Below are 11,561 nucleotides of genomic sequence, written 5' to 3'. Positions count from 1 at the left end.
TTTGAGTAGGAGTCTCACTCTATCACCTGGGCAGTGGCTGTGAGCATGCAGTGGGCTCAGGTGATCCTTCTGTCTCAGCCTTCCAAATAGCTGGAACCACAGGCACACACTACTATGCCCAGCTAATTTTTTTATTTATTGTAGAGACGAGGTCTCGCCAAGTTGCTCAGGCTGGTCTTGAGCCCCTGAACTCATCTCTGGGATTACAGGCATGAGCCACCATACCCAGTTAGCTGTAGCTCTTAACTCTCCTACCCTGCTTCTCCCTTCCTGTCCCTCTGTCATTACCCTGGGGCGAAGTGTATTACAAGTGGTAAGAAGCTCAGGCAGCCGGGAGATCAGATCTGGGAATGCTTCTTGGCAGAGGGTTGATGCTTGATGAGTTAGATTTGGACAGCTGGAGAAGAGGGTGGCATTCCTGGTGGAGCAGCTGCGGGACAGACTGTGATCTAGATCCTGGCCTTTGCCCCTCTCCCAGCCCCCTCAACACACTGTAAACATATTCCCCACAAGGCAGGCTGAGGCAGGGGCAGGAGGGAGGGACTTAGTCCCCAGAAACAGTGCAAATGTGGCCCCTCCACCTCCCCCCTATTCCCATCAGCTTCCTCCTCCTGAGGCCAAGGATGGGCAGAGGCCCCACCATACTGTCTCTGAGCTGACTTGGTATTTCCCTTCAGAGACAGGGTGCATCTGAGCTGCCCCCCACCCAAAAACAAACTGGGGCTTAGAACAGGCCCCGTCCCCTTAGCAAGCTAGCAAGGGCTTCACAAGTGGGCAGCGGAATGATCTCCTCGATGGGAATCTTGCATGTTACAGGAGCAGCTCCCACCCCTTCCAGGCCTTTCTCACATGTCTTATGCTGTGCCCCCCCCATCACTCTTTCTGCTGCTTTCTGCTTTTGTAATCCTGTTTGCATCTGTCTCCCCCCATCGCCACCATTCCACTCTCCCCTGTGTCTCTCTCCTCTTTCCCTCTGTCTCTGTCTCAAATCCTGTTTCCCTTCTTCCCCTCGCCTTTTTTTCTTCTTCACTTTCTCTGGACTGACGGCAGCCCCTCTCTCTTCCCGGACAGACCGTCTAATTGAAATGGAGCACTCCAGAGAATGTTAATAGGAAAGGCAGCATTAATTAGCCAGCTCTGGCATAATTAGCTTCCTCCTCTTGCTGCCTGGAGTCTAACTGGATAATGAATCTCTCTCCGTCCAGAGGGCAGGCAGGACGAGGAGGACAGGCCGTGCCTGGGATGCTGGAAGGCCTCCTGCCTTTGGGCCACCCCACTGAAGTCCTCGGGTTGCCCAGCCCTGCCCTCTCCTGCCAGGCCTCCTGCTGCTGTGCTCAAGTGTCAGGGAGGCGGATGCCTGGCCCCTGCCCGTGCCCAAAGGTTTGATGTTGCTGGAGCTGCATATTAAGTGGTCTGAGCCTGACAAACAGTGACTGCAGCTGCAGCATCCCAGAGAGGGGGTGGGAAGCTATCGAGGGTTCCCCAGGATAGCCTGATGGGTGTGTGGCCCTGGCACAGTCCGTGGCAATGGCTGAGCACGTTATGATCCCAGAGGGGAGAAAAGAAATCTGCTCAGGTGACAGACAATAACTAATGTACTACACAGACTGCAGAGAACTTCCACCTTTGACCCCACAGTCACGTGAGACAGCAATGGCCACCTCCATTTTATAGATGAGGACTCTGAAGTTCAGAGATGCTCACTGCCCTTGCCAATACTCTCACAGCATCCAAACCAGGGTCTGTCTGATTCCAAAGAGCTTGTTCATTCCCTTGCACCCTGATACTTCCTGATACTTCACAGCAGCTCATTAAATAATGGTGGCTGCAGTGGAGTCACATCTTGCATTAGCTTTGAGTTTTAAAGACAGAATGCAGCAAAAATTAGGAAATCACATGTAGTCAAGATTCTCCTCGAATATCCCTTACACGGGGAGGAACATCTTTTCTGTTTGCAATTGGGCTGCGATTCTCTGTTTTCTGTGGCCTTGAAAGCCAAAATATAGTTGGGAGAGGTGATAGGCAAATTGCAGGATTTTTCTTTCTGTTTTGCACACATATGGTTCAGTTCACTTGCACTAAATGCATGCTTGGTGCAATTCCGTTGCAGTATTAGTATTTGATTATGAGTGGGCGGGCTGGGCAAATGGCACCACAGGGTGCTATCCCCCAACCCTCTCTAGCCTGTGGACCCTCTCCCTCTCCTGCAGGCCATGGACGCAGAGGATGATCCCTTGCTGCAGGACGTGTGGCTAGAGGAGGAACAGGAAGAGGAAGAAGCAACGGGAGAGGCCTTTAGGAGAGTCCAGAAACCGGGACCCCAGCCTGGGGAAGGGGGACAGTGTTGCTGGTGGCGCTGGACCTTGCCTTCCCGGCCTCCAGCCTCAGGTTTCTGGAGTACCCTGGGCTGGGCCTTCACCAATCCCTGCTGCGCGGGGCTGGTGCTCTTCCTGGGCTGCAGCATCCCCATGGCCCTGTCAGCCTTCATGTTCCTCTACTACCCGCCGCTGGACATTGACATCTCCTACAATGCCTTTGAGATCCGCAACCACGAGGCCTCGCAGCGTTTTGACGCCCTCGCCTTGGCACTCAAGTCCCAGTTTGGATCCTGGGGGCGCAACAGGCGTGACTTGGCCGACTTCACCTCCGAGACGCTTCAGCGTCTCATCTCAGAGCAGTTGCAGCAGCTGCATCTCAGCAACCGCTCGCGGCAGGCCTCCAGAGCCCCGCGCGCAGCCCCCTCCAGCCCAGCCGGCGGCCCCGGCCTGTCCCGGGACACCTACGCGGCCCAAAAGCCGGTAGCCAATCGGAGCGGGCGCCTTCGGCGAGAAGCCCCGCCCCTGGAGGATCTGGCAGCCAACCAGAGTGAACACCCGCGGAGCCAGAGCCTGCCGATGAATGGGCGGCGCCAGCCCAGCGCCCCGCCCCCGGCAGCGGCTGCGGCCAATCAGAGCCGTGCCCGCCGGGGAGCCTCGCGCTGGGGCGACTACTCCCGCACTTACGTGAGCGCCAACACCCAGGCGCACGCGCACTGGCGCATCGAGCTTATCTTCCTGGCGCGCGGCGACGCCGAGCGCAACATTTTCACCAGCGAGCGGCTGGTCACCATCCACGAGATTGAGCGCAAGATCATGGACCACCCGGGCTTCCGAGAGTTCTGCTGGAAGCCCCACGAGGTGCTCAAGGACCTGCCGCTCGGCTCCTACTCCTACTGCTCCCCGCCCAGCTCGCTCATGACCTACTTCTTCCCCACCGAGAGGGGCGGCAAGATCTACTACGACGGCATGGGCCAGGACCTGGCCGACATCCGGGGTGAGCCGGCCTGGGGGGCTGGGGACCCGCTCGGCCCTGATGCAGCACGGTGCTTTTTCACTTGAGTCGGGGTCCCTCAGGCTGGAGTGCAGTAGCACCGTCCCGGCGAACCTTGCTCACCGCAGCCTCATCCTACTGGGCTCGGGCGATCCTTCTGCCTCAGCCTCGACTTTCTGAGCTCAGGCGATCCTTCCGCCTTAGCCTCGAGCTCCTGGGCTCAGGCCTCAGCTTCCCGAGTAGATGGGACTACAGGCATGCCATCATGCCCGGCTAATTTTTTTATATTTTGTAGAAACAAGATCCCGCTGTGTTGCCCAGGCTGGTCTTGAACTTCTGGGCTCAAGCAGTCCTCCCATCTCGACCTCCCAAAGTGCCAGGGTTACAGGCATGAGCCGCTGTGCCTGGCCTTCAGTATAGTTCTTCTTTAGGAGAGACTTGGCCCCGGAAGTCGGTCTGAAGCCGAGTGCTGGGCTTGACCTGTGGGCAAAGTGGGAAGTTGGAAGTGGGAAGGGCTGGGCTTGGGTGTCAGATGAGAGGGATGCAAAGAGGGGTGTCTGGGTGCAGACCCGGATGAAGGATGCTGGGGCTTCTGCTGTGGCCAGAGTTAGAGAAAGCATGGGTGGGGGCATGGGCATGAGATTGATTAGAGCGAGACCAGGATGTGGTTACAGAAAGCCAGGGATCTGGTCAGAGGAAGTCCGCAGAGAGACTAGGGTGGAAGAATGGCGAGGTAAGGGTAGTCTTGGGTAAATTAGGGATGGGACTTGAGGAAGGGCGGGCAGGCCACAGTATGGTTGTGGGGCTGGGGTGGAGACCTTTTCAGGGAGGACAGGGATGGGGAAGAGCCCTGGGAGGCGGAACTGGAATGGGATCTTGAAAGGGACTGGTGGGAGCTGACTGGCTGGGCTCTTTGGGCCCCCACTCCTGCCCCTGCAGGCTCCCTCGAGCTGGCCATGACTCACCCTGAGTTCTACTGGTATGTGGACGAGGGCCTCTCCGCAGACAACCTGAAGAGCTCTCTCCTGCGCAGCGAGATCCTGTTTGGAGCACCCCTGCCCAACTACTACTCAGTGGATGACCGCTGGGAGGAGCAGCGGGCCAAGTTTCAGAGCTTTGTGGTCACCTACGTGGCCATGCTGGCCAAGCAGTCTACTAGGTAGGAAGTCCAGCTGTACCCTGGTGTGTGCCTACCCTTGTGGGTACCAGGAAAGGGGTATATTAGGGTGGGGGGTGGTTTCCAGGAGCCTCTTACTCATAAGCCCCATATTCTCGTTCTCACAACCTTTTCCCTAGGAAATATTTCATTCTAAATCAGGGGCAGAGCCAGGTACATCCTTGCTGTTACTCTGACAAACGAAAGGCCCCTTTTCTTGATCGGTGCTTATGGTTGGTGGACATGATAGGTTTGAGCCAGGTAGGAAATCCCACAGTTCTTGCCCTGGAGGTCTTGGGTATTGACTTCCTCCTGAGATGGTGCTAGAGGTCTTTGTGGAATGAGACTGGCCAGGGAGTAAGGAGTTCCTCCCCATCTTAGGGCTCTCCAGAGAGATAGAACCAGTAAGAAAGAGAAGGAAAGAGAGAAGAGAGAAAGAGAAGGGGGGAGGAGGAGGGAGAGAGAGGAAAGGGGAGGAAATAGAGAGGGAAAGAGGAAACAGATTTATTAGGAGAATTGTCTCATGCGATTATGGAGACTGAGAAATCCTAAGACAGGCCACCTGCAAGCTGGAGACCCTGGGATGCTGGTCACATGTCTCAGTCCAAGTTTGAAAGCCTAAGAACCAGGGAAGCTGGTGATATAATTCTCAGTCCAAGACTGAAGGCCTGAGAATCCAGAGTGGGGGAGGGCTGCTGGTATAAGTCCAGGAATCCACAGCCCAGAGAGTCTAGAGCTCTGATGTCCAAGGACAGGAGGAGAATGTCCCAGCTCCAGGAGAGAATGAGGGAGGAAAATACCTTTTCTCTGCCTTCTTTACTCTATCTGGGCCCCCAGTGAGTTGAATCATGCCCCACTCAGCCCATCAACTCACATGCCAGTCTCTTCTGGAACCCTCACAGGAACACCCGAAAGTAGTGCTTTGCCAGCTGTCTAGGTATCCCTGAAACCAGTCACATTGATGCCTAAAGTTAACCATCACACTCCTGGCCTCTAATACTCAGGGAGACAATGGGCAAGTCACTTCCCTTCTCTAGGGATCAGTGTTCCCACTTGGGAAATGGGCAAGGGATTTCTGCTGCCCTCAGTCATCATTTGGAAGAGATGAACTAACATATGTGAAGGTGCTTTTGGGTAGAGGATGCTTTGGGATGGTGTGTACAGGAATACAGCTGGATCCCTCCCCTCCAGGACAGGGCAGTCATCCTTCTGGACAAGAAACGCAGTGTCTTCCCAGTCCCTTGCACTGTCAGGCGCAGGAGGAATCATTCTGCCTGAGATACCTTCATTCCTTCCATTGTTCGTCTGTTATACTGAGCAACTACTGTAATGACCACTGTTTACTGACTACTTACTCTGTGCCACACATGGTTCTAAACCCTTTATATACACCAGCACATTTAATTTTCACACCAACCCAGTGAGGTGGGTGCCGTTATGATTGTCTTCATTTTACAGTTGAGAAAACTGAGGCATGGCACATTAAGTAAATCCAGTATTTTGGAGTTCATCGATGGTGGAATGGAATTCAAGCCCAGGCTTTCTACTCCAGCACCCTTGTCCTTTGTGTTCTTGTGCCCGTTGCTGTGCTGAAGACCTTCTCCCTGCCCTCCTTCTTTGGCAGGCAAAATCCTGTTCATCTGTTAAGATCCAGCTTGGGCAACTTTTCCCCAAGGCTGGACAAAGGTGTTCATGCTCCATCCTAACATGAAGGATTTATACCCTACCTGCTCTGGTTTGGATGTGAGTTGTCTCCTCCAAAATTCATGTTGAAGTTTAATTGTCAGTTCAACAATGTTGGGAGTGGGGGCCTAGTGGTAGGTGCTGGGGTCATGGCAGCGGATCCCTCATGAATAGATTAATGCCATCCTGTGGGAGTGAGTTCTCACTCTCACGGTGGATTTGTTCCCAAGAGAGAGTTGCAAAGCGAGATTCCTTCTTCTCTTTGGTCCCTTTTCACACACACTGCTCCCCTTTGACCTTTCTCCATATTAGAATGTAGCATGAAAGCCTTTGTCAGAAGTCAGTATCATGCCACTGAACTTCCCAGCCTGCAGAATCATGAATTAAATAAACCTCTTTTCTTTATAAATTACCCAGTCTCAGGTGGTGTGTTATAGCAACACAAAATGGAATAAGACACTACCTGTTTCCACAGTCACCTTCCTTCTCCCAAGGGAGGCAGGAAAGAGCACAAGCAGACTTTGGAGTTAGCTATATCTCTGGTCCTATCCCAGTTACTCCACTTACTGTGAGAGATTTAGCAAGCTATTTCACCTCTCTGAGCTATAGTTTTTCATAGTACTTGTCACTCAGCCTTTTAGTTGTAACTCAGAGTGCATTCCTCCAGTCAAAACATCAGCAACACCTGGGGCTGGTTAGAAATGCAGACCCTCAGGCCTTTTCCCAGACCTACCTTGTTTCCAGGTGATTCGTCTTCAAAGTTTGAGAGAGGCCTGGTTTAATGATCTGGCTTAATAGAGTGTGAGTTTGTGGAGGCCTGGTAATATTTCTGGTTCATTTCTGCAGGCCTAGCCCTTAGCACAGTGCCAGGCACCCTTTAGTAAGGGTTTGTGCTGAGGAATGAACGAGCAGGTGAGGAGCAGCGGTGCCTCAAGGAGAGGTGCTGGCTGCGTTGGGAGACTGAGAGGGGCTGACGGTAGAAGGATTTTCAGGGCTTTAGACGCCAGTAATCATCCTGCCCAGATATTCAGCTGCTGAGGCAAAACCTCTGCCTTCAGGAAAAAAGCCACCGTTCCCATTTCCTTACTCTGGAGCTCATGGCAGTGCTGACAACCAGGGCCCCTATAGACTTGACTCTAGTGCCTTTTGCATTTATACAGATGGCAACATATATCTTGACTTATTAAAGAACAATATAAATTATTTCTTTCACTACTTACCTGATAATCCTGGAATCTTAGAACACATTCACTGCATTTATTATCCCTCAGACTTTTGCATCTTTGTTGTATGCATTTTAAACCCCATAAGATACTACATTATTATTTTGCATAGTTTGTGTTCATTTATATTTATTCACATATTTACCTTTTCTGTTGTTCTTCGTTACTTTCTACAGTTTCATATTTCCCTCTGGGATCATTTTCCTTGTATTTGAAGAACTCTCTTTAATGTTTCTTTTAGTGCAGGTTTGCTGGTGATAAATTCTGTTTTGTTTGCCTAGAAAACATCTTTGTTTTGCTTTCATTTTGGAAGAATATTTTTGCTGGCATAGAATTATAAATTGACAGTTATTTTCTTTTCACACTGTACTTGAAAGATGTCACTCTATTGTCTTCTGACTTCCATCGTTTCCGTAGAAAAGTCAGCCGTAAATCATTTTTGTCACTCCTTTAAAATATTGTCTTTTAGTTGGGCTCAGTGGCTCAGCCTGTAATCCCGCGCCTTTGGGAGGCTGAGGTGAGTGGATTGCCTGAGCCCGCGGGTTCGAGACCCGCCTGGGCAGCAAGACCTCATCTCTACAATAAATCAAAAAATCAGCCGGGTGTGGTAGCACATGCATGTAATTCAGGCTACTTGGAAGGCTGAAGCAGAAGGATCGCTGGAGCCCAGCAGGCGAGGCTGCGGTGCCCGGAAGCGGCCACTGCACTCCAGTCTGGGTGACCAAGTGAGACTCCAACTCAAAAAAAAAAAATATATTGTCTTTTTTCTGCTTTTAAGATTTCTCTTTTTCTTTGTTTTCACCGATCTTGCTATGTGTTTTCTTTGCATTTGTTCTGTTTGGAGTCACAGAGCTCCTTGAAACTGTAGGTCAGTGACTAATCAGTTTTGAGAACTCCTTAGCTATTATTTCTTCAAATATTGCTTCTACCTTATTCTCTGCTTCTTTTCCTTTTAGGACTCTAATTAAACAAATTTTAGATTTTTTTCCACTGAGTCCCTTGTATCCTTAATGCTTTTTTATTGGTTTTATCTTTTCTTTTTTAGGTTTTGGTTTAGATATTCCAGTTCACTGATCCTGTCTTTTATTGTGTCTAATCTGCCATTTCGTGTCTGTTGTTTTCCATGTTAATTCCTGTTTTTCTCTAGAGAATTCCTGTTTGACCCCTTGTTATAGATCTAAATCACTGGTGAAATTCTTCATCATTTTATTTATTTTGTCCATATTCTCCTTTCTGTTCATAGACGTATTGATTATAATTATTTTAAAGTTCTTATTAGCTGGTTTTTAACATATGGATAACCCGCAGGTTTGTTTCTGTAGTCTTTTCTTTAACTTGGTTTGAGGTCATGTGCTCCTGCCTGTGGGAATGCCTGGTAATTTTTATTAAGTGATGGGCATTGCACATAAAAGACACAGAGGTCCAGATGATGTTATAAGCTCCAGAGAAAGTTTATCCTTCCCTCTAGAAGGCAGATAGAGCTGTGGCAAATCACGTTAAACAGGCAGTGGCTGCACTGAGTTGAGGATGGTTTGCAGCCCCAGAGAGTCTCAGTCTGCCTCGTTTGCCCTAGGCTCTCTAGGATTTTCAGCTGTATTCTGTATTCTGCAGAGTCCTTTCTCCTATCACATTCCAGATGCCAATCTTTATCTCTCAAAGCTGCTTTTAAAAAAAGCCTCCACACTACTTTTTTTTTTTTTTTCTCACACTGCTTTTTCAGAGGCTTTCTGCTTGGATTTTTTTTTTTTTTTTTAGCTTTGAGCCCCACCCTGTGCACATGCTCTACTGGTCTGCAAGTCTCTGCCTAAATCTGTGCAAGCTTATTTGACTCCTGGCTAAGACTTTCAGCCTTCTTTCCATGTTCAGAATCAGCAAATGCCCCCAGGGTAAAAACAACTGTAGAAGAGCAGCTTTCTTAGGTTCTTCCCTTTGTGAAATCTTAGCCCTCTAGTCTCATGATTTCAGCAACTCTCTGCTGTCATCACAGATGATTTCTGAATTTTATCTGATTTTTCAGCAGTTCTATGAAAGGAAACTGGTCTTCAGGCACTATTCCTTTATACTTGAGAGTAAAAGTTTGGGCCTGTGTCTTTTATAACCAGCAACAAGGACAGGACCTAGAACCTAGAAGGCACTTGATAAAAGCTATACAAATTAATGTGTGAATGAATAAATGATTGATTTAGCTTGCAGGTTTTTACTCTAGTGAAAGAATAGTTAACCGATTTAATTCAACATAGTAGATAATCCAGAGATCTTTTCGATGTGGCTTTTAAATGTTCTGTTTGCATTTTTTAATAGCTCTATTGAGATTGAATTGATGTACTGCCAACTGCATATACTAAACTTTACAACTTGATTAGTTTTGACATGTGTATACACCATGAAATCTTCACCACAATTAAGATAGTGGCCATATCCATCACCCCCAATGTTTTCTCATGTCCCCTTGGTAATTGGTCAGTCCTGTCCTGCCTCCCCACTGTCACCCTAGGAAACCAATTTCTACTTTCTATTATTACACACTGGTTTTCATTTTCTAGACTTTTATATACATGACATCGTATAATATGTACTCTTTTGATTGGCCTCTTTCATGCTATCTAATTATTTTCAGTTGTATCCATGTTGTTGTATGTATCAATAATTTATTCTTTTTAAGTGTTGAGTAGTATTCCATTGTGTGGAGGTGCCACATTTTGTTCATTCACACACCTGTTCATAGATATTTGGGTCATTTCCATGTTGGATAGTTATATATAAAAGTTGCTTTGAATGATCATGTACAAGCCTTTGTGTGGACATATACTTTCATGTGTCTTAGATAAATACCAAGGGTCAAATGACTGGATCAGATGGTAGGTGTATGTTTAGCTTTTTAAGAAACCACCATCCCCAGTGGTGACAGAGCAGGGCTGGAAGTGCTGACTTGTCCCCATAGTCACCATGCTGGAGCCTGGCCAGCCTGGGAAGGGGAAATCCTTTAAGCTCCTAGGAATTTTAAATGTCTAAAACATTCCCTGTGCATGAGATTCAATATTATATGACTCATTAGGATCTGCTGTGGCTAGCCTTGGACATTTTTTGTTTGCTAGTAGAATTAGAAGATTATGTGATGTTGGGGTAGGAGGATTTATTTTGGTGACTTTGAGATGCTGGTTCCACTGTAGGTATATTTATGCAAAACAAAGAATCCAGGAAAGAATTGCCAGAGAAGGAATTAAAAATAAGATAATATACGAAAGTACCCACCTTGATTCTGAAAGAAAACAAACCAACAGCAACAGCAGCAATTGAGCAGTCTTGAGCATAGAAAACCAAAAACTCCCTGAAGTCAGTATGAACAAAGTTGAGATCAACTACATAAAACATTTTATGTACAGTAAGTTCTCAAATAAAGTATGTAAGTTGAAAAAAAAAAAGAAACTGCCAAACTGTTTTCCAAATATCTATCAGCAGATACATGGATTAAACAAAAGATGGCATCTCTACACAATTGGAAAGTTAGAACTGCCTTTCCTAGCAGAAGACAACATTTTCTATGTTGAAAAATCCAAAGATATCTACAAAAAAAGTCACTAGAACTGATATCAAAGTTACTCAGATCTTGATTGTGATTGTGTGGAATCCATAGATCAACTTAAGGGGAACTTACATCTAAATATTGAGTCTTCTAACCTATAAACATAGTACAGCTGACAACTTTTGCCCAATTTATCTGAGTATTTTGTATTTCTATACTATTGTAAATGGTATTTTTAAAATTGTATTTTGTTATTGTTTTGGTCATCCCAGCAGGGCCTACAAAATATGTTAGGGTCACACTCTCCCAGTGAGGCCTCCAAAATGTTAGGTCAGGCCCCCTGGGGTATGGGTATCTGGGGTGTGATTTGATGCTGCATGGAAGATGCACAGAAGTTAGATTAGAAAATATAGTTTATTTAGGCCGGGCTTGGTGGCTCAGCCTGTAATCCCAGCACTTTGTGAGACCAAGGCAAGTGGATTGCCTGAGCCCGTGGGTTTGAGACTGGCCCAAGCAACTTGGTGAGACCTCGTCTCTACAATAAACCAAAAAATAGCCAGGCGTGCCTATAGTTCTAGCTACTTGGAGGGCTGAAGCGGAAGGATCTTCAGAGCCCAGGAGGTTAATGCTGGGGTGGCCGTGAGTGTGCCACTGCACTCCAACCTGA

General features: G+C 48.0%; 2 protein-coding genes across 2 annotated transcripts in view; both read left to right on the top strand.

Annotated features, from left to right (window-relative positions):
* The first annotated feature begins 2,213 nt into the window (after positions 1-2,213).
* The window catches only part of DISP3 (dispatched RND transporter family member 3), a 34,233-nt gene continuing 24,885 nt past the window's right edge, over positions 2,214-11,561 (top strand). The window contains exons 1-2 of the mRNA XM_008069774.2: positions 2,214-3,312; positions 4,249-4,468. Of these exons, the coding sequence (XP_008067965.1) occupies positions 2,214-3,312; positions 4,249-4,468 (1,319 nt within the window). The remainder of the gene's footprint in view (positions 3,313-4,248; positions 4,469-11,561) is intronic.
* LOC103272290 (cytochrome c oxidase protein 20 homolog) lies at positions 10,318-10,668 on the top strand. Its single transcript, XM_021718467.1, is given in 1 exon segment — positions 10,318-10,668. A coding segment is annotated over 1 exon segment (351 nt).

Source organism: Carlito syrichta, unplaced genomic scaffold (genome assembly GCF_000164805.1).
Source record: "Carlito syrichta isolate Samal-C Ts95f unplaced genomic scaffold, Tarsius_syrichta-2.0.1 Scaffold312205, whole genome shotgun sequence".
Classification (NCBI taxonomy): domain Eukaryota; kingdom Metazoa; phylum Chordata; class Mammalia; order Primates; family Tarsiidae; genus Carlito; species Carlito syrichta.
Note: the sequence above shows the minus strand (reverse complement) of the source record. Positions and strands in the feature narration are given on the sequence as shown.